The sequence below is a fragment of the Meleagris gallopavo genome, chromosome 26, assembly GCF_905368555.1.
Source record: "Meleagris gallopavo chromosome 26, MGAL_WU_HG_1.1, whole genome shotgun sequence".
In the NCBI taxonomy this organism is placed as follows: domain Eukaryota; kingdom Metazoa; phylum Chordata; class Aves; order Galliformes; family Phasianidae; genus Meleagris; species Meleagris gallopavo.
The window spans coordinates 6151569-6178827 of NC_139429.1; the positions used below are offsets into that span (position 1 = coordinate 6151569).

At 49.6% G+C, this 27259-nt stretch overlaps 3 protein-coding genes across 12 annotated transcripts in view; 1 reads left to right on the top strand and 2 right to left on the bottom strand.

Moving 5' to 3' along the window:
* The first annotated feature begins 3632 nt into the window (after positions 1–3632).
* On the top strand, positions 3633–7548 carry LOC146542777 (uncharacterized). Its single transcript, XM_085209369.1, has 4 exons — positions 3633–3846; positions 5178–5397; positions 5890–5948; positions 6673–7548. The coding sequence occupies exons 1-4, from the start codon at positions 3681–3683 to the stop codon at positions 6798–6800; spliced, it is 573 nt and encodes a 190-aa protein (XP_085065495.1). The 5' UTR covers positions 3633–3680; the 3' UTR covers positions 6801–7548.
* Positions 7549–12380: 4832 nt separating this feature from the next.
* Positions 12381–16479, bottom strand: PTS (6-pyruvoyltetrahydropterin synthase). 5 transcript variants are annotated; one of them, XM_085209334.1, is made up of 7 exons: positions 14709–16479; positions 14194–14273; positions 13872–13894; positions 13392–13478; positions 13229–13285; positions 12906–12973; positions 12381–12800 (listed from the first exon to the last, which is right to left on the bottom strand). In XM_085209334.1, exons 1-7 carry the CDS (start codon positions 14780–14782, stop codon positions 12659–12661), a joined length of 531 nt encoding a protein of 176 aa, XP_085065460.1. In that variant the 5' UTR covers positions 14783–16479; the 3' UTR covers positions 12381–12658. The 5 variants fall into 5 exon arrangements, with proteins under 5 accessions (XP_085065460.1, XP_031412763.2, XP_085065462.1 ...); XM_031556903.2 differs by having other exon boundaries at positions 12906–12976; XM_085209337.1 differs by having other exon boundaries at positions 12656–12800; positions 12906–13025.
* A 141-nt stretch (positions 16480–16620) lies between these two features.
* Positions 16621–27259, bottom strand: part of BCO2 (beta-carotene oxygenase 2) — a 32651-nt gene continuing 22012 nt past the window's right edge. For 5 of the 6 annotated variants that reach the window (XM_019622871.3, XM_010723764.4, XM_019622870.3 and 2 more), the window contains 5 exons: positions 26725–26892; positions 24937–25074; positions 24409–24591; positions 18572–18682; positions 16621–17309 (listed from right to left, as the gene is read on the bottom strand). In XM_019622871.3, the coding sequence (XP_019478416.2) occupies positions 17196–17309; positions 18572–18682; positions 24409–24591; positions 24937–25074; positions 26725–26892 (714 nt within the window). In that variant the 3' untranslated portion in view covers positions 16621–17195. The remainder of the gene's footprint in view (positions 17310–18571; positions 18683–24408; positions 24592–24936; positions 25075–26724; positions 26893–27259) is intronic. The other variant, XM_085209326.1, reaches the window with a different exon arrangement.

The following is a 27259-nucleotide window of genomic DNA, read 5'->3' on the forward strand; positions in this document are numbered from 1 at the left end:
TGAGCACCTGCACTGCCCCAGGCAGATGGCTTTCCCTTTCCTGTGCAAAGTTTGCAGGAGGGAGATGGTGAAACCCCCAGGAAACCCCTCACGTGCCAGGGCTGGAGACAGTTTGCTGGCAGCACTGGGAAAGTCAACTAGGAGCTGTGCCAAAAGCAGACACCAAACAGGGCCAGGGGTGGGCCAGGGGCTTGCAGGTGGCAGCAGAGATGCCCTAGCTGCAATTTCCGCTGCCACTTATGATGGAGGATGGAGAGCAGGAGCGGGGGCAGTCACAGGACTCTGACTGGCTTAGTGGGAAGCTGCACCAATGCAACCTGCCAGAGGAGAGAACAGACAGCCAAAAGCTGGAATATGGAAGTGTTGAGAGGCTGTAGAGGCTAGGCAGGAAAATTCCCTTGTTAAACATCTCCCATTAGAGAAGTGCTCTTTTACAAAGCCTTTGTCTTTTAAACAAGATTCCTTCCTTGCAAACTCCCTCCTCCCTGCCCTGCAAGTTTTCTGATGCAGATAACAAAGAGGTCTTCAGGACTTTATCCCTCAGAAGCAAAAGGAGAGAACAATCTTCCTTTTCTTATTCATGCCCAGATAAAGTCCCTCCAAGGCTATCAAGCCGGCCAAAAGTCTTTATGGGGAAATCCCACCCCAACGACTGGGGCAGAGGGTCAGGACATTTCCATGAGATGTTTCCCTGCATCAACCCTGGGTCACATAGGGAAATAGTTCCCTCCTGATGGCTGCAAAGTGTGTTCCCCATTGGTGCTGCAGCCCCAGCCCAGAGCTGCTGTGACCCCCAGGGAACTGCTGTTATACCAGGACACTGCTGCAGAGCACGGCCAGGTGGGAGGTGCCACACGCCATGCACAGCACAAGGGATCTCTCAAAACCAGCTCAGCAGCCAGGCAGCAATAAAACACCCCGCCGTTACCAAACAAACCGTTTGCAAAGCAGACCAGTAAACCTCAACTAGCTGCTGTTCACCTCGAGCAAATAAATAGTCCAATAAAGCCATGCGGAGGAGATCGAAGCGAAGGCACCACCCATGCCTGGAGCAGGGCTGGCAGCCTCACAACACCTTTCTGCAGCACCCGGGGATGCTTGGGGGCTGGGAAGGAGCCCCAGTACTCAGCATGGCCCTGGCTCTGTCCCATTCCACCCCAATGGCATCGCCTGTTCGGCCACAGTGCACACAGGACAGCTGGTGCCGGTCCTGCTGTGAGTCATGGGAGCAGGTTGTTGCGAGCAGTGGTTTACTGTACCACTGGGTTTTGCTAAAGGCACTCCCTCACATGCCGGCAGCTGCTGTGAGTTTCATTTTCCCAGCTCCTGCTCTCCCTCAGGCCAGCAGCACTGTGGGGCTGAAGCCTGCAGCACAGCACTGACCTTGGGATACTGCCTGCCTGCTCCAGTCCTCTGCCCGCGGCAGGGAAGGTGCATCTGTCCCTGGGGAAGACAAAAAAGGAGTGGAGCTGATGCGAGGAAGGGAGTGGGTAGCAGACCCTGCCCTGTTGCACCATGCAGAGGACAAAGGTCTGTGTGGGCATCCCCAGGGATGGGCAGATCCCATAATCTGGCTGTTCACACTCCCTGTGAGAGCCTCCAGAAAGGCAAAGTGAGGGGCCCAGTTCCTGTCACTGCCGGTTCCAGGAAGTAGAAGCCACCTCCTGTGGGAATGCAAAGAACAACACAAGTTTTCCTGTAAGTGGTCATGGTTCGACCTTGACAGAAGCCCATGGAAACTGCAGCTCCAGCTTCAGTCTTGCCCACAGATACACAGAAGATAGGGCAGAGAAGGAGCCACAGCACATGTGCCTGTAAGGAGAAAGAATGGCAGAGAATACCTCCTGTCCACCTGCCAAGAGGGAACATAGGCTCATCCCCAGATGAATCAGATCATGAAGCCATTTCTGAGCTAAAAATCTCCGTGTTATTGCTTCCCCCAACTATCCTGCCGGCTATGTCCCCTCATCATGACAGATATCAGTTTTCCCCTTCCCATGGAAAATACAGCTTTCATCTATCTGCATAGTTGAGGAACAAAACTGTAAATCCCCACGCAGCACACATCGTGTAACACACAACTTCCACTACTGCTTACAAAGATCTCTTTTGCTTTGGATGGTTGGTGATGGTTATCACCTTCCTTGTGATATATGTGACACCGTCACATCCTGCCTTTCTTTCTCCAAAATTAATCTCTCTTTCAGAAGCAAATGTATCTGTTTCCAGCACCCCTTGCTCCAGTGACACCAGTCTGACTCATCCTCATTGGCAAAGAATGGCACAGAGCCATTGCAAGGAGACTGTGTGTAAACCCCCAAGGGCAAATAGCGTCAGCAGTGAGGCTGTGCTAGCAAAACCCTCTGCTTCCACCTTGCTCTACTTTTTCCCCTCTCCATCCCCTCACGGCTGGCTGCCTTCCTTTCTTGAGCTCCTCCAGCTGTTTGTTGCAGGGCAGCAGACCCTGTATGTGGGGGACCATGACCCTCAGGGCTCCTTCCTCCTTTGCTCAGGGACACATAGGAGGAAGGGAGGAGTGACCAGGCAACGTGGCCACAACCTCAGCCAATTTGATGAGCCGAAAGAACTTGATCTCTCATTTTCTCCACACCCTTTCCATTAGGGTAAAGTTTACCTCTGACTTATGTAAATGTCACCAAGAACACACCATCTTTCCCAACGCATCCCCTTTTTCTCCCACTCTTCTCTGCTGCTTCCTTCTCACCCTGCATGTCCTGGACTCACCCTTCTCTTTCTGGTACTTTCTTTCACTTCTGCTCAGCTTTTGTTTGAAATGTTGAACACAACCGCACACATCTCAGGAGGGGTGAAAGGGAGCCACCTGTGTGACATGGTTTGGAGTTGGAAAAAGGGAAGATGAGAAGGGGAAGGGAATGCAGAGCTCCTAGCCCAGAAGCAGCTCGGCAGAATTCAGATGGGCTCAGCAGAACTGCAGTGAGGGCCTCTGGGACCTGCCAGCATGGTGCATTGCACATGGAGGCAGGAAAAGCATTCCCTGCTGACTCAGGCCTGCCACCAGCACTGATGAGCCCCACACCTCTGATGAATGCTGCACACCCCGGGTTTCAGGGTGGCAGGGTGGAAAGACACTGCCAGCCCACGCCGTCATCTCTCCAGTGGCTCAAGGAGTGCTTGCAAAAGCCAGCAAAGCTCGGGCTGCTTTGCACAGAATGCTATCTGAGGGGATCGCTGAGCCGGCTGTCTGCAGACACCTCTACCAGCATGGGTTGGTTTGGTTGCTAAGGAAAGCAGGGCAGGGGCTGGCAGTGAGAGCACAGTGCTGCTCTATGTCACCATGGCCTGGGGTTCCTGCAGAGGTCATGGAGACTCTTGCACAAATGCACACAAAAGCAGCTCGGGAGCAGGTGAGCAGGGACTTGCTTTACTTCCCTGGGACTCCCCCATGATACGCATGCTGTGGGTTTTACCCCCACACAGCTCAGTACCCCTTTATTTTAAACAGTTCACCTAGAGGCCAAGCAGCCAGGAGAAAGTAATCTCTAAAACCACGAGAAACCTCCCACCAGGGGTGTGTACAACGAGCTGGATGGGGAGGGGGAAATATTTGCATTTACCTCATCAAGATCTCTATATAAATGGGCTGGGAAATGTAAGACTTTCTCAGCTCCCAGGTGCATAAAGCAGGGACATTCAAGAGGATGATGGCAGCTCACTTCTTGCTGCAATTCCTCCTCTTCGGGACTCTACTCGCCCCTGCGTACCTGCAGATGGAAGAATGTAATTTTCTCCAGAATGTCCCAATCGAGAGCAATTTCTCAGTGACTGTGACACCCGAGGAGTACATGGCCAACACAAGCTACCAGGGTAAGCCATCTTTCATCCCACTGTGCCTCCTCTGCTGCCTCTATCCCAGTGGGATCCTTGAATCTTATGCTGTTCTTAGATGTGCTCAGAACCTGTGTGGTGTAATGATGCTTTCTTTACTTCAGGCAGGAGATAGCTCTCCTACTTGTCCCCTGCTTATTCCTATTCCATGTCTATACAATCAGCCTCAAATTCTCTTTCCTTCCTTAGGGTGCTTTTTTCCACCTTAACCTTTTGGCCAAAACACGGAGGACTCAAAAACAAGAATTTTGAGGGGTGCTGTTTTGTGGTTTTTTTCCCTTTCCTCCTTGAGGTTTTGCCCTTGTTGACAGTAACAGCTCTACAGACAAAAAATATGTTGCTTTGCAGTTGACGCACATTCAGCATCAATCACAGAAAATGGCTTTTAATCCTGTAAGAGATTTAGTCCCAGCATACATGGCAGCCTTGCCCTGCTTCCCAGACCTGATAACAGGCATCCCTTTGCCTTGAGGTTCAGAAAATCTGAATGCTGAGAGCAGGGGAAGAAGGACACCCTGAGCCCATTTTCTACTGGGATGGACAGGCACAGCTTCCCTCGTGCCTCACCCCAGGGAGCACCCACTGCAGGTGGCTGCATTTTTCACAGGAGAGGGTTTTGCTTACAGCTGTTACTTTGAGCTATGATTCTTTCTGAGTGCAGGATTTGGGATTGACACTGCCATCTCACACCATCTCCTCTCTCTCTGGCAGTCCTGAGTGGTTTCACTTGAAGCCACTCTCACCCAAAGGACTCTAAGGGCCAGGAAGGCTACGGCCATGTGGGACACACAGCTGTACACAGCTGAATGCTGGCAGGCAGGTCTCCCCTTGCTCCGTGTGCTTACAGCCCCACTGCAGCCTCCAGTAGCAGCGTGGTGCACAGCAGCATTGCGCAGACTTGTCACAGCTGTGAATCAGCAACCTGGGATGGAGATGTGGGGAAAGCGACGGGGTGGGGATGGCACAGTCAGCTGTGGGCTGCTCTCCAGCTCATCCCCTGCGCATTTTCCACCCCTGCCATTTGCATGGGAGCCAGAAAAGGTTTCCTCACAGGAGTTGTGGTTTGGCTTGGTGTCGTCATCCTCCATAGCCAGGACTGCAGATGGGGACTGGAGAGATCCCTCTTTTAGAAGGAGGGGGGAGGTGAGGGGCTCTTCTTGCTTTAGCAAGGGGACACCACCCTCCCTGTGCCTCTGTGTCACATAGAGAGCACTGTGCCAGCAAACACTCCCTTGGCTGAAGGCAGGGGATCTGAGATAGCTATCCTACAGGACAGACAACTTACCTTGTCTCCCTTGCTCTCTTTGCAGTCACGATAAGTAATGAAGGAAACCACACCACTGAGAAAAATGTGACTATGTATTTACTTCAAGCCTTGTCCCCTGAAAATACCACTGCAGGAGAATGGAACGTAACAAACAGGCTAAACTGCAGTGGTGTTGAGACAGCAATGTTAAATGCCGCCGAAGAACTGTTGGCAACAGCAAACTGGACATCTCCAAGCAGTAATATATCTTTCGTGGAAATAAGGTAACACTTTGTCCCACCTTTGGGTATCCATCTGGGATAGTACTTGCCTGTGCCAGCTCCTGGTAATGCCCGCAATCAGGATCCCACCCCCAGAGCAGCAGCTGTGACAAACCCTTGTGCCTGCTCCAGATTTTCACTTGAGAATACCAAGGAAATATTTCCGGCAAAGCCAGATCTGGAGGTCACTCCACTGCCAGCCCAGTGGTTTGCTCACATCAATAGGGATGCAAATTAGTTCAATGGAAATTAAGGGATTGAACACCCCTTATTTCCATGAACACTAATGGAGCTGCATCAGTGGGAAATATTTGCCAAAGGAAACCATAGGCATTAACCTGATTGGCCTTATCTGCCAGAAGGAAGAATGCAAGAGCTCGTTACTCTAGTGATTGCAAGGAACACTGCTGTTACAAGAAACAGATGGTCACAGTACACATCCCATCTCATAATCTGCTCTTCATGCCCTTTTTCATCTCTTCCCTCCTTCCATAGGGCATACATCATCTTTGACAACACTTCCATCGAGTTGAAGAGTGTGACCCTGCAGGAAGGTAAATAAATAGGGTGCAGTGGGGTGGTCCCACAGTGAGGTGAGCAGTGCACTGGGCGATGTGTTGGGTTTCCCATTTCTCCAGTAGTCAGGAGACGAGGCAAAGACACCAAAGTGGCAAGAAGGTCTTCAGGATTATAGCTGAACTTGAACATTTTCTAGCTTCCTTTCATCTTTAAGGGACACTAAACAGCCACATACAAGTTCCAGGTCATTTATTAGGAAGAATTTCCCTTCCAAAAGAGTGGTCAGGCACTGGAATGAGCTGCCCAGAGAGGTGGTGCAGTCACCATCCTTGGAGGTGTTTAAGGAAAGGGCAGGTGGAGTACGCAGGGATGTGGTTTAGTGAGCATTGGTGTTGGTATGTGCACAGTTGGATTGCATGATCCTACAGGTCTTTTCCAATCTTACTGATTCTATGATTCTAAGTGCAGAAGGCAATTTCTGCAAGTATTGGCACAGACTTTATCCCCCTCTTCTCTCTGTCACGCAGAGGTGGAGTAGAAATTGTGGCTTGCCATCACTGGTAATGTTTCTGTAGTCCAGGGGATCCCCTGACCCCAGGAGCCTCAAGCCTAACCTGATGATTCTCCATTCACATCAGTGGATATATTTATGCATCCCACTCTGTATCACAGATCTGACACACATTTCTGAGAAATGACAGCAAGTAGGTCTGTAGCTGGTCCTCTGCACTTCTAATCTACCCTGGGGGTTTCTTTCAGTTCCACAAACAGATCCAACCACACCTTCGACAACCCCTAGCTCCGTCTCCGCAATCCAGAGCAGCTTCTTCTTCATTGCCATCAGTCAGCTGCTGATGCTCCTCACTACAAGCAAACTGCTCTCCTAGGAGATGGGGAGAGGAGATGACCCAGCTGTGCTGCTCCTCTCTCCCCACAGCACAGGTGGGAGGGCAGGCAGCTGATCTACTCAGGAAAATCACTCACTTCTTATGCGTTTTAAGATGATAACTGCACTTCTACACTTGATTATAAGGGTCTATGGCCACAGAGCTGATCTCCCCTTACTCCCCTCACCCAGGGCCAGCACACGCAGCAAGATTAGCAAGTCAGAGATCACTCTGACCGGAACAGCTGGAGAAGGTGATTGAGGAGGGCAGACCCCTTCTAACCAGGAGCACTGGATGGGTTAATCCTTTCCTCAACACCTGAGGTCCTGTGAAGCACACAAAAAAAAGAAAGCATGAAAATGCTCAAGAGAGGGGAAAGGCCCTCTCCTCATCTTAGGACTGGTGTGTGCTGAGGAGCTGGAGGAGAGGTCTGTGAGCCACAGCTGGGGCAGAGTTGTTCTGTGTCCTGGAAAGTTCCCTTGGTTTGGTTCTGGCTCTCTGGAATGGTGGAGTGGGTGGGTTTTTTGTTCTCCTTTTTTGGTTTTTTTTTTTTTTTTTTTTTTTTTAAATCAGTAGCACTTTCTGCTGCAGGATGAGATTGGATGGGCCACTGAATGTCTTGATTTTATTATCGTTTGTATTTTTATATGGATAGAGTTTATGAAGGAAATTTCAAACTTCTGGAAAGTAATTACTTTTTTTTTTTTTTTCCTGAAGCAAACCTAAATAAACCAAACAATAAAAGCTGGCTGTTGTACTGAGCAGTGTTTGCTGGCTGGGACACCAGCCCCAACCAGCACAGTCTGCCCCTGCAGCTCATGACCACGTTTAAGGGAAATTTGCCTTCACCTGTCCTTGAACCCAGCACACAGCCCTCAGCCCTCCAGACTCCAAAGCCTGGCTGCCTCCCCACAGTGTGCCCCTCTGTTCCCCACTGAGGATCTTGTTGCTCTGAAGTGGACATATCTCACTCGAGTCCACTTTTGTTCAAATTTTGTCTGAAAAAGCCTTGGCTTGCCTCAAATAAGAGAGATTCCTCCCTCATAATTAGGCTGTAGTGGAGCCCTGCTGATTTCCACTTATTCCCACCTCTGGAGTGGGCTGGCTGCTTTGTAAGGTTGGCAGTCCCTAGAACAAAATTAAGCACAATATTACAAAGGACATTTCTACTGCATCGTAGATGCGGTAGAGTGTGGAGTGTGGAGTGATCCACGCACTTGTGGAATGTTTCACAGAATTTCACTGAAATACACTTTTGTGGCCCAACTACTACAGTTGCCTTCTGTTTTGCAGGCAGATTAATTAGCAGCTCCCAAGTAACTGGAATAACGTTATACCTTCTGCTACAGAAGCACATAGCACTCAATAAAATTCTACTTAGTGCAATAGACTGCTTTCTATTCTAATCTTCCTGTCAATATGACTATCTGGTCAGATAACAGCTCAGATAATAGGCATCAAATATGTTCCAGGTAACCTTGTGGCAACACCCTGTTACCAGGCATAGGGTGGGGAGCAGGCTGGGATGCTGAGCACTGGGCTGCACCGGTCCCTATGTGCAGAGAATGAGAAATCTCTCATGCTTACAGTAGCCCCTTCTCCCACAAAATGCCCCCTGTACCCTGTCCTGGTTTTCCTGCTGTTTAAGCATTACCAAAACAGCTGCAGCTGTGAGCAACAAAGCTCCACAGCACTTCCCCACCCTTCCCCTGATTGCTGCAGCTTCGTGCTACCCAGGGAAGCTCAGTGCTTTGTGGAAATCATAACAGCCCCAGTTTCTTGGAATGCAGACGTAACCTTCTACTGCTATTTCTCACCCTCGATACAGCAGGAGGAAGTGCATCACTCGTTCTGAGAGCAACCTGACCATCAGGATTAAACATTAACCTTCCTTGCTCCATTTCCACCCATGTAGAACAAGGGGTGGCTTCAGCTCTTGCTCCCCACTGTCCCATCACTCCTAGCAGCAGCAGCCCCAGCTCCAAGGGCAGAACACACAGAGTGGAAGGGCCATGCCATACCCCTGCAGACTTCTGCATCATTTTGAGAGCAGCCATTGAGTTTCCCAAGCCCCACTGCAGCAAGGGAACAAACAGCTCTTGCCTCCGGCACAGTGACAGCCGAAGGCCTGCTGACCCTCCCATCCTAATGGCTTTATGGCACTTAGGGACACACACACCCACAGCAGTAAAAGGAACATCAGGTGGCAGGACAAAGCATGCAAACATCAGAAAATGCCCCAAGCACTGCCACACGTCAGCGCCCCTGTACGTGTGGCGCGACCACGCGCTCCTTCCCTCTCTGAGCACACAGGACACAGTGCAGTGGCAGAGCCAGTGCTCCCTGCTCCCCAGCACTGCCCTCCCCACTGCACACAGGGCCCGGAACCACACGCCATGAGCCTGGAGCTGCAGCCTGACCTCAGGAGGAAGAGCTGGGCTGCCCCATCGGGCGCACTGTGTGGGTTATTCATTAACGTGGTCATTGTTGGGGCTATAGTGAAATACAAGCAGCATCCTTGGGAGTGGCACTGAACTTGGCTCACCCCCAATACTTGCCCACACCCCACAGCACTGCCCCTGTGTGGGGCAGGAAGGCAGGAGGGGGTCTTTCCACTCAGTCCCTGCTAAATACAGCGCAGCATGTTTCTGGTCTTGCCATCATTATACCGTTATTTGTGTTTTCTGTGTGCTGAAGCTGGAAGTCATGCTTCCACAGTAGCTCTCCTGGGATTGGATTTGAAATTTTAATTGCTGTCCCAGATACCTCCATCACCTGAACAGCTCTCCTCTGGCCAATTTCATCACTGAGTAACTAAGTCACAGCACAGAAATGCTTAATGTTTAACGATGTTTAACTCTATACAGCCCTACCCAGCCTATGAATTTGGAGGTTGATTCCCGCAGATTTTCCTGCATGGACTCACACATTCCTGCAAAAACAGAGTCCCTTGTGAGCAGAAAGCATGCACCAGAACCCCAGGGGCATCACAATCCCAACACCGCATGCCCCTGGCATCCACACCATTTCCCAGTCCCTTCTTTATTTCCATCACTCCAGCTCTGCTGCAATTTAAATCTGACAGATCATAGAATCATTGAGGTTGGAGAAGACCCCTATGGTCATCCAGTCCAACCGCCGACCTACTATCAATGTTGCCTACTGACCATGTCCCTCAGTACCACATCTCCACATTTCCTGAATACCTCTAGGGACGGTGACCCCACCACCCCTGGGCAGTCATGCCAGTACCCAACCACTATTTTGGAGAAGTTTCTCCTGGTATCCAGGAGATACTGAGACAGAAGAACCTGAGTACTTCCTGGACCTGCAGTGCAGCAATAGATACAAATTCCCGAGTTATTGTGGGACTTTGTCAGCGTTACGTTGTACTGCAGTAAAACAAACGTAGACTATTCTTTTTTGGCCCAGTACCCAATTTCACACTGAGAATAGTACACTGCCATACTCATTTGCTTGTTTATTGTCATCACTGTCAATAGCTGCATTACACTTCTGAGAAAGCCACCACGTAGTATGTTTGGGTCCCCATGACATACTGAAGATCCAAAGGACTTGTGAATCACACAACACCATTTATATCACAGCCTGATGCATCGCACCAGAGAATGAGAGAACAGCAGAACTCAGTGAAGGAGCACAGCCACCCAGGACAGCACCAACCAGAGCGAAGGCTGCTGTGCCCCATGTGGTGAGAAATGGAGGGCTGCAATGCCATGAGCAGCACAGAGTCCCCTTCAACTGAGATCTGAGCACTCCCACCTGTGTGACGTTGCAGAGCATGGCTGTCCAATATTCTGGCTTCCCTCTGAGTGAAGAGGAAATGTCATGGGCTGTGTATACATAGGCTGCACTGCATATAATGCCTTCCATTTATTTGCATGGAAACTACATCAGATGCAAAGAGCACAATAACAGTATTGAATAGAGCATGTTCTCAGCTACAAAACACTGCTTTTCTACCTAGGCACCACCACTAGCTGTGCATTTCACCAGCAGTGAACCTCTGATGTGGTGGGCTGATGTCATAAAACAGGAGGCATTACTTTTGGAGCAGCCCTCATTAAATATACAAGGTAGATAATGTACATAACTAATAAAGCTTATTTTAATTTTTAATATTTGCTATTCAAACAAAAAACAAAGGGCAGCAAAGCCATCAAACCATTGGGATGTGTGACCTTGTTGTGAAGCTACACATCAGTGTGGTTTGGTGGCAGTGGCTGCAGCTCTCAGAGAGGTCTCATGGTGTTGGTCAGTTGCTGTGTGGGCGCTGTGAGCGATGGGTGCACACCTGGAGCCAGGCTGTGTGCAGCTGTGTGGGTCGGACACAACTGCTGCAGAGCCTTCAGCTCCCAAAGCACTGCCCTTAGGAGTGCCAGAGCTCTGCAGCACTGCTGTTGCAGAGGATGAGGTCAGCAGGGCCCTGAGCCAGGCCTGGCCAGAACATCTGAGCAATAATGGATGAAGGCACAGGACCATCCTCATGTCTAGCAGCCACGGTTTAAAAGAAAGCAAAGTATTTTCTAGAGCTGTAACCAGCACATTGCAGCCAAAGGTGAACTATTAGGCAAGCTTCATTAAACTTTTCCAAGTGGTGCTGTTTGTTGTCATTATTCAGCCACAAACTTCCTTGTAGAGCTCATGAACCACCTTTTAAATTATATACATTTAGTTATTCTTTGTGGCCAAACCTCCCAATGACTCTCAGTACCACTTGGCACATTGCTCACATGATGGGGAATTACACACAGAGCTGCTCCTCCCTAGGCTGGCAGGTGGGAGGCCCTCATCGCAGCCAGCTGAGCTGCACCTTGTTCCCTAACTGGTTTTACATGCATTCCTCTCCCAGCTCTTTGATTTCACAGTATGCCTACAATTTCAGGAACCTTCAGAAGAACTGGCTGGCACTCAGATGAACACATCACAGCCCCATCCTCTGTAACTACCCAGCTGAGGGAGGCAGTGAAGTAGCAGCCCCAGTTGTTGGTGCACACCAAGTGTCTACGTGAGCTTTCCAGCATGGTTTCTGATGGTGAAAACACCACATAGCTGCTGATCACTGCAGTGGGAGCACTCATTGTCTGCTTCCTCCAGAAAGAGGAGAGCTTCATGCTGTTCCTACAGAATTCCTAAGAAAAGCACACTGTATCTTGCTGCTTGTGCCAAAAAGTTTTTAGGAGTTTACAGTGAGCATAGTCTCAAAGCACCCCAAGTCATGGGCCAATAAGCTGTATTTAGGGTCAACTTTTTACATGGGTAGACAGTGACAGGACAAGGGAAAACGGTTATAAACTTAAAAAGGGGAGATTTAGATTAGATTTGAGGGGGACATTTTTCACAGAGAGGGCGGTGAGGCGCTGGCACTGCTGCCCAGAGAGCTGTGGGTGCCCCATCCCTGAGGCACTCAAACCCAGGTGGGATGGGGCCCCAAGCAGCCCGAGTTGGTAGTCAGCAACCCTACCCAAGGCAGGGGGGTTGTAACTAGATGATCTTTGACGTCCCTCCAACCCAAGTTGTTCTATGATTCTAAGACATACACACTGCCGAGCAACCTAGTCTCTGGAAAGCTGCTTTATTCAGCATGGTACAATTGCAGATTGCACATCAGCTCAGCAATCTGGTTTTATGAAACCAGAATGTCTTGGGGAAAGGCAGATGTATCAGTGAATTGTGATAACCCAAACTGCTATGAGATCTCTGGCAGAAGAACTACCTTGGTTGGTTCTTCTGCAGTACATAACCAAGGCTTCATTTCAGGACACAGTGAGCAAGGCTGATGCTGTTCACTGACGTGAGCAGGTGTCAGTTTCCAACCAGTTGAGCTTCAGCTTATTTCATCTCTCAGAAATCGTTTCTTCTCCTTTATAGACCACAATGTTCTGGTCCGTTTCATACACTTTGACTTTATAAAGCATTCCCACAGGCAGGAGCCTCTTGAGGTTTTCCCAGATGAACACTGCAACATTCTCTGTGGTGCTGGGAGCAAAACAGCAGCAGACTCAGAACCGTCAGTGATGGCACCCACAGCGCTACCCCAGCAGATTGCTGCCCAGCCCTGCAGCCCCCCAGACCTCCACCCACCTCACCACCTCAGCGAAGTAGGGCACGTCCTTATCCAGGTTTTTGTGGTCGAGTGGCTCCATGATCGCCTGCTGCAGAAAGAGAGGTGTCCAGGTTCCAACACCAGCACCGGGCAGCAGTCTGTACAGAAATGTACAGACATCCCTGCATCCATCCATTAACCTCCCAGCTGAGACATGGCACTGCCTCACATCACTGTGCTAAAACACTTCAGTCCTAAATCACTCCTTCGTTTCTTCTTTATTTCCCACCATTATTAACTCACCATGTTTCCACCAGATAAAGGGCCCATCACAGGGGTGTTTGGGAGAGTGGTGCTTTACCTGCATGTACTTTTTCAGGTCTGTCAGGTTTATAACCATTCCTGAGACAGGGTCAATCTGGAAGGAAAACAGAAGGCAGATTAGTAGCCTAGCTACGGGCCCTTGTTACCAAGGCTGCTCTGAGCCGGCACAAATCAGAGCCACAAGAAAAATCCCTCTTCACCTTCACGTACTGAGTCCCTACTTTGCCCCTGTATGTGCACACAGCAGCCTGTGGCTCTGCTCCCTGACACCAGGGGGAAAAGGCTGCCTGCAACAACAGAATATAGAATCAGAAAGGTTGGAGAAGACCTCTAAGACCATCTAGTCCATCCACCTACCACCAGTACTGCCCACTGACCACGTCCCTCAGTCCACACTTCCTGAACACCTGCAGGGATGGTGACTCTACCACTTCCCTGCACAGCTTGTGCCAATGCCTGATCCCTCTTTCCTAATATCCATCCTAAACAATCCAATCCAATCTAGCCTCAGCAACCTCAGCCTCGTTAGGAGCAAGGTGAACAGCTGATTGTTAAAAACCTCCCACAGTGATGCACACACCACAGGAAACCCAGCAACTGAGCTGGATCTGCTGGAGACAGGGCCCCACTGCCTCACTGCCAACTGCTGCAAGGAATGAAGGAATGCTGAGCACACTCACCTCTCCACGCACAGTGACTATAACTGAAATTAAAAAAAAAAAAAAAAAAAAAGGAATTATCAGGTCATGCATGTGACACCATGAGCTTGAGAACAAACCCCACTGGTGATGAAGGCAGACAACCCTTTCAGCAGTACCTCACCAGGTGCAGGCTGCACAACACTTACAAGCACAACTCTTTTAATTAAAAGTTACCCACTGCATTAGGAGTGGTGGTTCTGAGTCATGCACTCACAGAAGCCATTCTTTTGACCCCCAGGGACAGCCCTACATCCATGAGGAGCCACATGCATACATGCATATGTGGAAGTCAATCCCTTACCCTTGTAGTTGTGCCCATGGCCGTTGGGATTGTTGCACTTCCCAAAGAGTTTCAGGTTTTCTTCATCGCTCAGTGATTTACTGCGGGAGGCAGACAGGCATTTCAGAATTCAGATTTTCACGGTGTCACCCCAGCTGTGTGTCCCAGAGCCATTCAATGACTCCTACCTCAAGGGCAGCACAGAGGGAGTACACCACAAAGCACACCCTGGCACGGATCACCAAGTCCCACCCCATTCATCCTATGAAGACACGACGACATCGATGACTTTTTTTTTTTTTTTTTTTTTGCTTCGCTTTTGTGCTTAGGTCTGCAGTTCTGTACCGACTGCCTCACCCCAGCTGCAACTCATGTGTGAACAGCACATAACCATTCGGGTTCCTGGTAGGAAGTGCCAGAACTGTAACCAGCGCTACTCCTTATGAACAAACGAACGAAGCCGGCGGAGCTTCCCCGTGCAATACAAAGCACGGCGACAGGACGCGGCCCGGCAGCACCCTGCGGACCCCCCTCACCTGTGCAGGCGGTGGCAGGCGCTGAAGCTGGCGGTGCGGGACAGCCGAGCCAGGCGCGCTGCAGGCGGTGCCATGGCGGGGCGGTTCCATCCGGGGCCCGGAGCGGACGGCTCCGCAGCGCCTCCCGCGATCGCGACGCCCGGCCCCGGAAGGATGCTGCGCTGCTCCGCGGTGTCTGCCGAGCGCAGCTTCTGCTATGGAGAATGTCAGCAAAAAGCAACCGAGTTTGCTTCAGTCTGGACTGTTAGAGCAGAGGGTTGAGAGTCAGGAATGGAACGGGCTGAGATGGGCACTGAGGAGCAGTATCAGGGGAGCAGCACATGCCGTGTTCTCCTGGACAAACTGCAGCCCATGGCCTGGAGATCTGCGCTCTTTGCTGGGCAAAGAACTGGCTGCATTGCTGGGCCCAGAGAGAGGAGGTGAATGGAGTTACATCCAGCTGGTCACCGTGCTGTTCCCCAGGGGTCGGTGTAGGGGCCCGTCCTGTTCAGTGCCTTTATTGATGATGCGGATGAGGGCATTGAGTGCATCCCAGCAAGTTTGCAGACAGCACCACGTTGGCGGAAGCGTGGATCTGCCCGAGGGCAGGCAGCCCTACAGAGGGACCTGGACAGGCCGATCGCCGGGCTGAGGCCAACGGGACGCAGTTCAAGCAGCCGAGTGCCGGGTCCTGCACTTTGGCCACAACAACCCCACGCGGCGCCGCAGGCTTGGGGCAGAGCGGCCGGAAGGCCGTGCGGAGGGAAAGGAGCTGCGGCTGTCGGTCGGCGCTCGGCTGAACGTGAGCCAGCAGTGTGCCCAGGTGGCCAAGAAGGCCGACGGCATCCTGGCTGTGTCAGCAGCAGCGCAGCCAGCAGGAGCGGGAGGTGACCGTCCCCTGCACTCGGCTCTGGTGAGGCCGCACCTCGGTGCTGTGCTCGGCGTTGGGCCCCTCACTCCAATGCAGACGTGGAGGCCCTGGAGGTGTGCAGGGAAGGGAACGGAGCTGTGAGGGGTCTGGAGCACAACGGGGTGTGATGGGGAGCGGCTGAGGAGCTGGGATTGTTCAGTGTGGAGAAGAGGAGCTCAGGGGAAACCTCGCTGCTCTCTACAGCTCCCTGACTGGAGGCTGTGGTGGGGTGGGGGTCGGCCTCTTCTCATGGGTAACAGTGACAGGATGAGACGGAATGGCCTCAAGTTGCTGCAGGGGAGGCAGATTGGACATTAGAAAAACCATCTTCTGAAGAGAAGTGATTGGGCACTGGCACAGGCTGACAAGAGGTGGTGGAGTCACAATTTCTGGAGGTGTACAGGAAATGTTGAGATGTGGCACTGAGGAAAACGGTTGGTGGGCAGCATTGGTGGTGGGTGGACAGATAGACTGGATGATCTTTTCCAACCTTAATGATTCTATGACTTAGTGGAGCTTTGTGCAGAGCTTCAAACCTACATGCAAACACACTTCCAGGGCTGTCTGCATTTCTGGATGTGGTCACAGACTCAACATTTGTGCACTGTGCACATTATTTTTCCTTTTCCATGGCTTTCACCCTTTCATTCATCCTCACAGAGGTGATGTTAGCAATGTTTGGGCCACAGTTGTTCAACTTAGTTTGTTGTTTGTTTTCTTATAAATAGTGACAGCTGCAAGCTGTGTTCCCAAGGCATCGGTGCACAGGGGTGGGCCTGCCAGATTCCTTCCTAGATAACAAGTGCACCCTGGATCTTATGGAGAAGCGCTGCCTGAAGAGCTGGAGAGAGCTCCCTCCTACCCCCGAAGTAGCTGAGCTCGGAGCTCCGCAGCGGGGCCGGCTGCCCTCTGGCGGCCCTGGCCGGCTCTTCAGCCCTCCCTCCGCCGGGACCTGTACCGGAGATTCCTCCCCCGACCTGTCGGTCACCCTGCTGCTGTCAGTGGGGGCCGCAACGAAAGGAAGAAACGTCACAGGGTTTTATTTAAGGGCACAGTTGATGTACAGAGACAGCACTACGAGTACAGCTTCCGCATTTTCAGCTTTTCTCTGGTGCTCTCTGAAGGCAACCTTTGTGCAGTGGGGGCATAATTACAACCCTACATTGGGCCTAGATGTTAGTAGTTGGTTTTATTCCTTTTTTGTGCTTTACATTTTTCAGCCAAAGCCACTGCAACTGACATTTACTACTCTCTTCCCTTCAGAGCACATTGCTACCCAGACAAGGTCATGGTAGTTTCCATTTTCTCCCTTGCAAGCCTTATGCATGGCAGCCTTTTGAACTGCTGCTATGTGTTCTAGCAAGATAGACAGAAAACTAAGACAAAGCAGTGGGCTGTTAGAGAGATTGAGCTTCTGTCTTCCTCAGACCCTTTGCTGTGAATTGTTAGGAACGAGGCAGTAACTTAGAGGTTCTGATAGAGAAGTGGTTCCTTCAGCCTTGGCATAATGTAAAGTTGGAAGGTAAAAGAAAGCAGAGGTTTCTTTCTGAGCCTGACCTTGCCCCGAAGTTATAGGAGGTGGCTCTCTTTTCTCTCTCTTAGCAAGAACTGAAGATCCCATGGAATCCATAAGGCATTTGCACTGGGACTTCTGCTCGCCCCAGTTCTCTGAAGGTCTCTGCATCCAAGACAAGCAGGAAAGCACTTCGGTTCTGCAGGTTGAGAAGAAAGCCAGAATTAATAGCCAAGCTGAAATCCCTTCCGCTCTCCAAAACACTACATCTGTCCCACACTCAGGAGCTCCAACACACAGCCAGGCACAACCAAACCATACTGACTAAGCCAGTAACACAACACCACCAGGAGCACTGATGGTCACAGGTATCACACCAACACTGACGTTCCCAGCTGAGGTTCACCTAGCTGTGCTTGACAGTTGCAGATACACACCACAGGAAGCACGTGTCCAGTGCTTCCTTACTTTATCGGGATCACCTATAAGTTTATGGAGAATGTTAATTCTACGCTTGTGGCTGTAACTGTGATAACAGTACCTCTATCAGCAATGGACCCATGAAATCTCCAACTTGATTTTTGTTTGTGTTTATCCTGAGGAGAGAGGGGGCATTGGTGTCTTCATTAATGCATTGACATAATTATTGACATTAGTTGTCTTCAGACTTGTCTGTTTCATTAATATAATTGACCTACTGAACATCTAGATAATAATTCTGAGGCAAATATTCCATCTAGTCTAGCTTTTAAAATAGAGTTTAAACTCCTTATTGTGAAATCTATCATGGGTCTAATTACCAAAATAATTAAATGACAATTAGCATGCATTTTTTCTTCACCTAAAATATCTATTAAGCTGGATTTTTATTAAAACAATGAAAGGCAAAATATTTAAAATATCTTCACAGCAGATGTATGCTAAGAAAAAAATAATGAAGTAAATGTAATGAAGTAATTTTTGTGTAGTAGAAATGAAACAAATGGTGGAAATGTCAATGCTATGTATGTCAATGTATCCACTGACTAGCACCTGAAGCAATTAGAGTTTAAAGACGGAAGTAAAGTGCATGATGAATATGAATAAAGGATGTGGGAAATGCTTTTGAACTTTGATCTTTTTGAAATTTTATTCGTTTATTTACAGCCCATTTGGGTGCTTTTCTGAGAAGATACCCTGGATTAGGTATTTGTTGGGTGAATGACTTCATAAATCTGAGTTAGGTCAGAAATAGATATCAAAGGAAAAACTTCTGCACCAACTAGAGCTACAGGCAGACACTTCTTTCTCTTTTTCTCTTTTCAAATGATGTGTTACATTGCCCATTAGTTTGCTAATGTTAGTGAAATATTTTATGGGGACAGATGTGCTTTACTTAAAAAAGAGATCTATCTGCAGAGAGCCTTAAACTGTTGTGGTTTAGAACTGTGTTACTTGTATGAACTAATAGGAATAAGTTACCTCATCAGGGGAGATCACAACAGACAAGATGACTCCACTGTCTTCTGCCATGGCATTAGGCACTGGCACAAAAACAGGCTCAGAGGGGTAGGATCCATCCTCCTGCCAAATCTATTAAGTACAATAACATACGGACATGTTTCATTTCATGATGTTTGCTACAGATAGCAGAGCTGCAAGTTAGAAAGGTTTGTGCAGAGTGATCCGATTGCACCTCCTGCCCCAAGAACTCACAGTTCAACCTTTTGAGACATCCTTTTGGTTTGCACTAACAGAATGTTAGTGTTACGACAGAATGCCCATTGTGCCAAGCACTGTGCAAGCAGGCAGTGAAAGGATTCCTGGGGCTCATTCCATCCAGCAGCTTGTACTGACACAAGTACCAGCTATAGGCTCGGAGAACACCAGCATCCAGCTCACACAACCAGCTGCACACCACAGAATCACAGAATCACAGAATTGTAGGGGTTGGAAGGGACCTCTAGAGATCATCGAGACCAACCCCCTGCCAAAGCAGGTTCCCTACACCAGGTCGCACAGGTAGGCGTCCAGGCGAGACTTGAGTATCTCCAGAGAAGGAGACTCCACAACCTCCCTGGGCAGCCCGTTCCAGTGCTCCGTCACCTCACCGTGAAGAAGTTCTTACGCACATTCGTGCGAAACTTCCTGTGCTGCAGCTGATGTCCGTTTCCCCTCGTCCTGTCTCCACGTACCACTGAAAAGAGACTGGCCTCACCACTATGGCCGCCACACCTCAGATATTTATAAACCTGGATCAGGTCCCCTCTCAGTCGTCTTTTCAAGGCTAAACAGACCCAGTTCACTCAGCCTTTCTCCATAGGGGAGATGCTCCAGGCCCTTCACCATCTTTGTGGCCCTCCACTGGACTCTTTCCAAGAGATCCCTGTCTTTTTTGAACTGGGGAGCCCAGAACTGGACACAGTACTCCAGATGAGGCCTTACCAGGGCAGAGCAGAGGGGGAGGATCACCTCCCTCGACCTGCTGGACACGCTCTTCTTAATGCACCCCAGAATGCCATTGGCCTTTTTGGCCACGAGGGCACACTGCTGGCTCATGGCCAACCTGTCGTCCACCAGGACGCCCAGGTCCCTCTCTGCAGAGCTCCTCTCCAGCAGCTCATCCCCCAGCCTGTATTGGTGCATGCAATTATTCCTCCCTAGGTGTAAGACCCTACACTTGCTTTTGTTGAACCTCATCCGGTTTCTTACTGCCCAGCTCTCCAGCCTGTCCAGGTCTCGCTGAATGGCAGCACAGCCTTCAGGCGTGTCAGCCAATCCTCCCAATGTCGTATCATCAGCAAACTTGCTGAGGGTGGTCACTATCCCCTCATCAAGGTCATTGATGAAGATGTTGAACAAGACCGGACCCAGCACAGACCCCTGGGGGACACCGCTGGTTACAGGTCTCCAGCCAGACTCTGCACCACCAACGACGACCCTCTGCGCTCTGCCAGTCAGCCAGTTCTCAACCCACCTCACTGTCCACTCGTCTATCCCACACTTCCTCAGCTTTGTTATAAGGATGTCATGGGAGACAGTATCAAACGCCTTTCTAAAATTAAGGTAGATTACATCTACCGCTCTTCCCCCATCCACCCAGCATGTGACAGCATCATAGAAGGCCACCAAGTTGGTCGAGCACGACCTCCCCTTGGTGAACCCATGCTGACTACTCCTGATAACCTCCTTTTCTCCCAGTTGTCTGGAGATGGTATCCAGCACAAGCTGTTCCATCACCTTTCCAGGGACAGAGGTGAGGCTGACAGGCCTATAATTACCCGGATCTTCCTTCTTGCTCTTTTTGAAGACCGGAGTGACATTGGCTATCCTCCAGTCTTCAGGGACCTCCCCTGTTGTCCAAGACCTCTCAAAAATGATGGAGAGCGGTTCGGCAATGACCTCCGCCAGCTCTCTCAGCACACGTGGATGCACCCCATCAGGTCCCATGGACTTGTGGACCTTAGTACTGCCTAGGCGCTCACGCACGTCCTCTTTCCTGACTAAAGGGAAGTCTCCCATTCCCCAGACCCTCTCCCTAGCCTCCAGGGTGTGGGATTCCTGCGGGAGAGCCTTTTCACTGAAGACGGAAGTAAAGAAGGCATTCAGTATCTCTGCCTTCTCAGCATCCTCCGTTACGAGAACCCCCCCCCTCACTTAGTAAGGGGCCCACATTCTCTCCAGTTTTCCTTTTGCTATTAACATACTTGAAGAAGCCTTTTTTATTATCCTTTATCACTTTAGTCAGATTCAATTCCAGATGGGCTTTAGCCTTCCTCGTTGCATCCCTGCAGGCCCTGACTACATTCCTATATTCTTCCCAAGTGGTCAGACCCTTTTTCCACATTTCATGGACCTTCTTCTTTCCTTTGAGCTTGCGCATGAGCTCCTTGCTCATCCACAAAGGTCTCCTGCCACCTTTTCCTGATTTCTTGCTCACAGGGACGCACCGATCCTGAGCTTGGAAGAAGAACTGTTTAAATGCTGACCAGCTCTCAGAGGCCCCCTTACCTTCTAACACCCAAGCCCACGGGATAGCTCCAAGTAGGTCCCAGAAGAGATCGAAGTTGGCTCTCCTAAAGTCCAGGGTAGCAATCCTACTTATTGCTTTGCTTCTTCCGCTCAGGATCTTGAACTCCACCATCTCATGATCACTACAACCCAAACTGTCCCCAATCTTTACTTCTTTAACAAGTCCATCCCTGTTGGTGAGAATAAGGTCCAGTAACACCCCTCCCCGCGTCGGTTCCTCCACCACCTGCATCAGAAAGTTGTCTTCAACACACTGCAAGAACCGTCTGGACCGTGCGCGCCTGGCCATGTTGGTCATCCAGCAAATATCCGGATAATTGAAGTCCCCCATAAGCACCAGTGCCTGGGAATGTGACGCTACATCCAGTTGCTTTTGGAAGGCCTCATCAGCCTCCTCATCCTGATCAGGGGGCCTGCAGTACACACCCACAACAGTGTCACCCTTACCAGCCTGCCCCTTGATTCTCACCCATAAGCTCTCCACTGCTACATCACTCTCCCCCAAGTGAAGTTCAATACATTCTAGCTGCTCTCTCACATAAAGAGCAACTCCACCACCCCGCCTAGCCAGCTGATCTTTCCTAAAAAGCACATAGCCCTCCATGACAACATTCCAGTCATGCGAGCTGTCCCACCACGTCTCCGTGATCGCAATGAGATCATGACCTCACGACCGCACGCAGAACTCCAGCTCTTCTTGTTTATTCCCCATGCTACGCGCATTAGTATACAGGCACTTAAGAGAAGCAGCATCCCTCCCCCTCTCTCCAAGCCTTTGAACTCCACTGTCTCCACCCATCAAGTTCTGTTTGGAGCCTCGAACTGCCCCCTCAGTCCCAGCGGTCCTCATTTTGTCCCCTTCCCCCTTCATACCTAGTTTAAACACCTGTCAATAAGTCCCGCTAGTTCCTCAGCTAGAACCCTCTTTCCCCATGGAGACAGGCTGCTTCCATTTGCAGCCATCATGCCAGGTGCCGAGTAAATTGCCCCATGATGAAAAAAACCAAAACTCCTGCGTTTGCACCAACTCCTAAGCCATTTGTTCAAGAGATGGGTTTTTAGGCTCATCCCACTATCGTTTCCTGCCACTGAAGGTACAGATGTAATAACCACCTGCACACCTGTTCCTTCAACTACCCGCCCCAGTTGCCTGAAGTCATCTTTGATAGCCTTCAGGCTTTTCTTACCAACTTCTTCACTGCCAGCCTGTACTATCAATAGTGGATAGTAGTCAGAAGGGCAGATCAGTCTGGGAAGTCTCCTAGCAATGTCTCTGACTCGAGCCCCAGGGAGGCAGCACACCTCTCTGCGGGTAGGGTCGGGCCGGCATATAGGGCCTTCGGTTCCTTGCAGCAGGGAGTCGCCTATGACAACCACCCTTCTATCCTTCCGGGTGGAGGAAGTCTTGAGGCGTGGAGTTGACCGCTTCCCCCGAGGCACCCTCACAGGTGGGCCTCCCTCCACATCTGCACACATCTCTCCCTTGGATTCCAGGGCCTCAAATCTATTCCGCAGAGGCACCTGGGGAGCCGAGCATGGTCTGGGGGGGGACGGCCACAACGCCGAGTAGGTATCTGTTTCCACCCGTCCTTCTCTCTCAAACAGCTTTGCTCTGTTCGGCAACAAAAGGGCAAAGGCTCCACCACTGAGCAGTGGATATCACCTTGCCCTTTTGGGAGAGAGTTTTGTCCCAGTCTCACACCCCCTAGTTCTACATAAGTATTGCGAGGGGAAGGAGCAGATTGGGGGCTCACTGTATCCGGAGCACAGTCTGTCTGTCGATTCCTCTCCGTCACCTGTTTGCAAGGCGACTGGAGGCCACATGCCCCATAGGGAGCCACAGTAGCATGCTGGGACCTCGGGGCCGATAGGGCCTGGCACCACCAGTCAATTTCCTTTTCACAGTCCTTGACGGTCCTCAGCCTCTCCACCTCTTCCCTCAGGCAGGCCACCAGACTGAGAAGGTCATTTACCTGGTCGCACCTTACACAGGCGTTGCCTCCATCACCTGGCACTTCAAGGGCCAGACTCCGGCACTCATTGCAGCCAGCAACCTGAACGCTAGCGTGCTGTTTTGGGACCTCAGTCTGGGTCGCCACGCTCTTCTTAGCTACAGCCTTCCTCTTACGTGTGCAGGGGACCTCTGTCTGGGTCTCCACATGTTTCCTGGCAGTAGCCTTCCGCCGGGACGCAGCCAGGGCAATCCAGCAGACCCACTAGCACCAGCACAATCAGAGTAGCGTTACTAAGTGTGACTAACAGCTCCGCCCTGTTACTGAAAGTGCTGGATCTGCCCACGCTCTTTTACAGGTCGTTGATGAGTGCAACCGCAATTATCACCCTCTTCACAGAGACAAAAACCCCTCCTCCTCGTCTGGGTGGGCAGTGGCACTCTTCAACGCTCTTATTAGGGAGGGGGAGGGAGGAGGGAACGGAGAGCCGCTACCCTGGCAACGCCCCCGCCACGTGAGCCGCTCTTGCGAGAGGTGCCGGGCTGCACCGATGCCTTGGGAATCCCTGGATGAGGGAAAACCGAGCGAGTCCCCTATGCACCCCGCGATCAGCCGCCTCAGCTCCGCCTGGGGCAGCTCCGAAGCAGCAAACTTCGGCGATCAAAAGACGACATGCCTAGACTGAGCTGATAAGCCTTGCCAGGAGAGATCTGTCACCACCACTACCCAAAAGCACAGCTTCTGTCCTTACTGCAGACAGAGCCATGGCACCCAGCACCAAGCTGAAGGAGAGCACTCTTATTGTAAAATGAGTACTTAGAACAGAATGATTCAAGCTAAGACATCCCTAAGAATTCTTAACTTCCTCAAGCCCCTCGGAAAGTTCCAAATTCATTAAAGCTAAAAGCTTTGGGAATTATTTCTCTGTTTATGGGAGACACAGCCTAAATCCCTGCCTGCACATGCAAGTGGGGATGCTAAACCTTCTTTCTTGCCTGAGCTATAACTGCCCTGGCAATGTCTGCTGCTGACTGCCTATGCTATGTGTGTATTTTCTATTCTGTCTGGTAGGCGGTGACTCTTCTTTGACCTGGGAAAGATGTGCAGTCTTTATGCAAGCCTTTCTGTTTCTTCATCTATTTAGGAACCTGGACTGATATCCTCTCCTGTTTGGTAGGAGTGCTAGGTGAGAGATAACATTAGGAACCTCATCTCAGACCCTTGTGAAAAGAAAAAAAAAAACAGCACATAGTGCCTCATAGGTTACAGAACATAGAAGCCAGCTGAGCAGAATTACTCCCAGTGCTGACAAAAGAGAACCTCATTTCACCTCACCTTGAAATTCTTGGTCTCCACATCAACCTTCATTAGGGAATCTCCGATGAAATGCCGAAAACCACACCCATAGAAGTAACGGTATCTCCTACCACTGTACTGAGAGTAGTTAATCTGGGGGAACTCCAAGCCCCCAAAGTCTTCAAAGCCATCAGGGTGAAGATTTTCATGTGTGCACCAGACCTAGAAGTATGCAATACAGGAGCATCAGTTTAGCTTCAACTGGGCAGCAGAGCTGACTGGTCCCAGCAACCACACATATTCTATTCCACCTAAGGCTGTAGGATTGTTCAAAGCTAGAAGCAAAGCACAGTTCTGTACACTAGTGAAAGCATGGGAGGTTTTGTGAGTGAAGAACTTCAAATCTGACTAATTGTGGCTAACACACTTGTGCATTTTTGATAAGTCACAATCTGCCTTGCTTTCTCATATAAGGCAATGTAGTTGTACTAAAACACCAAGTCCTACCCTAGTTATGAACAAATCATCACAGCTGTATGTGCCATTGTGTAAGTCTTTAACACATACCTTGTCATCTGAGTCTTTCACAGCCTTTGCTGTTGTGTAAGACAAAGGGTTCAGATTCTTCCCCACAGGTGTATCCGAATTCACGTTCAGCGGGAGTACAAAGCGACGGGGAAAAGCTCGGGATACTGACCCAAAAATCTGTAATAAAGCCAGAAAGTTACAGTGATGAAGAGAGGAGAGTGGCATTTTGTGTAGTCCTGTGTGGAGCCAGGAGTTGGACTTGGAGTTCCCCTGGGTCCCTTTCATTGCTGTATATGAACTCTGACCATACCACTTGCTATTTATCTGAGCATAAACATTGGTGCTCCCTGAAATGAGAGGAAATATCTGACTTAATTCTCTATACCAGGCTCTGGAGGAGCCTTCCTCACCCCTGGAAAAAAAGCTCTGTTCAAGTACAGTTTGGAACCTTTAACACTCTCAAATATTAAACCTTCCAAATTAAATAAGTGGCAGGCACTCTGTGTTGGAGTTTCTCAGTTACATTGCTTGTAACCGGTTTGATGTGAAACTTTATTTTAATCACGTTAATTCCTATACTCTATTTTTAAAGCTTTGTGTTTCACACAGCCACAAGAAACTGATTGGTTGAGGAGCTCTCTCAGACCAATTATGAGTTAGTCAACAAGCAAAAGCACTAAGCATAATTTGGGGAAAAGAGATAAGTCATGCTCGGGCATGCCTTAGTCTTTGAGTACAGAGTAATTTTAAGACTGTTTTGAAATGACTTGCAGTCATGAGTCTATGTACCGTTTAATGTTTAGGCTACCCAATTTAGAAACATGGGTATTGGAAACCATGATCTAATGTTCACATACAGATACCTTCAAATATCAAATGGCAGCTCTTCTGTGCTCAGAGAAGACTGAACAAAAGCTAGAATCAGTTTGCAGAACAAATGGCCATATTAACACTCTGCTGTACTTGAATTAATGTTCACCATATCTTTGGAGGAAAAAATGGGAAAAAAAAGCAAAGCAAAACATCTCTGTGGAGACACAGCAATGCACTTTTCAGATTAGAACTGAATTTCTTCCAATCAGATCATAGAGGAAATTCTGATCTGTCTGAACATGTTGCAGAAACTGCCCTTCGCCCACCATGCGGTAGGTTTCCAGTAAACACATCTACACTACAAGAAACTGATGGCATCCCCATTTTCTCCCCTGTATGACCTATGTAAAACACTGAGTCTTACATGGCTTTAAAAAGCGCTTTTAAAAGAGTTGGACATGTTATTTATAGAAAGGTGCTGTTGTGAAGTGCATATGAGGACCAATGCAGGGGTTTCTTGGATGTTTGTGCTTTATGATTTACACAATAAGGGATGGTTTTCTGAACTAATGCCTTTAGATAGCAGGATTTCTTTTTCCTTTTCCACGTAAAACCTCATTTTGCATACTTCCTTGGAGGAAAAATATTTCCTTGTATTACATGGGGATATGGAAAATGAGTATCATTAGAAAAGAGATTTTTAAAACAGAAGCACAGTCTACCTGCCTGATGGGGATCTGTATCACACACTCATTTTTTTAAATGTTTCAGGGAAATGCTCCATAGAGATTATCTGCTAAGAGCTTTAAAATGAAAGAAAAATATCAGTGTATCAAAGGACTATAATGTTAGCTTTCCTGTACAGCTGGGTTCCTTTCTCTAGTTCATATCTCCTGCCTTGTGGTCTATCCATCACGTTCCCCATTCCACCAACATAAACTTTGCTTTAGAAAAATAACTCAGCCAGCATGGAGACCCAGCAGATCCAAAGCAACACAAATGTAGAGATCTTACCTGATCTAAATCTGCTCCACTCTTCCTCATATTCTGAAGCTTGTAGACAGCCAGAGTTTTCCCATCATCCTGGCAGCACAGGTCAAGGACCACACAGCCATGGTCTTCAAAGGCATTGATTTGATGGAAAGTAACAAAGGGCTTAGTATACCATTGCCCTGGCAGCACCTACAGTGACCATAGAGAGATTGACTTTTCCTCTCAAAAAAATGGTAGCCACTTCCAAGACTTTCTCTTCTTGCCCTCATTTTGTTTCCCGCTTATTCCTTGATATTTGTATAATGTCCTCGTGTTGCTACAGAATGGCTGCTTTAAGCCACTACATAGGCAGAGCCAGATGAAGAAAAGCCAATACAAAGCAACCTAGGCTAGGCTCTTTGCTGTCATGGGTCTGTTTGTGCTATCTATCCATGGCTCCACCCATGCACGGGTAGGTGTTGGGAAATGGCTGCGAGAGCAGGGCAGACATGAGGCTGTGTACGAGCATAACTAGTGCGGCAGCACAGGGTGCATTCTCATGAGAAAGCATTAGGAG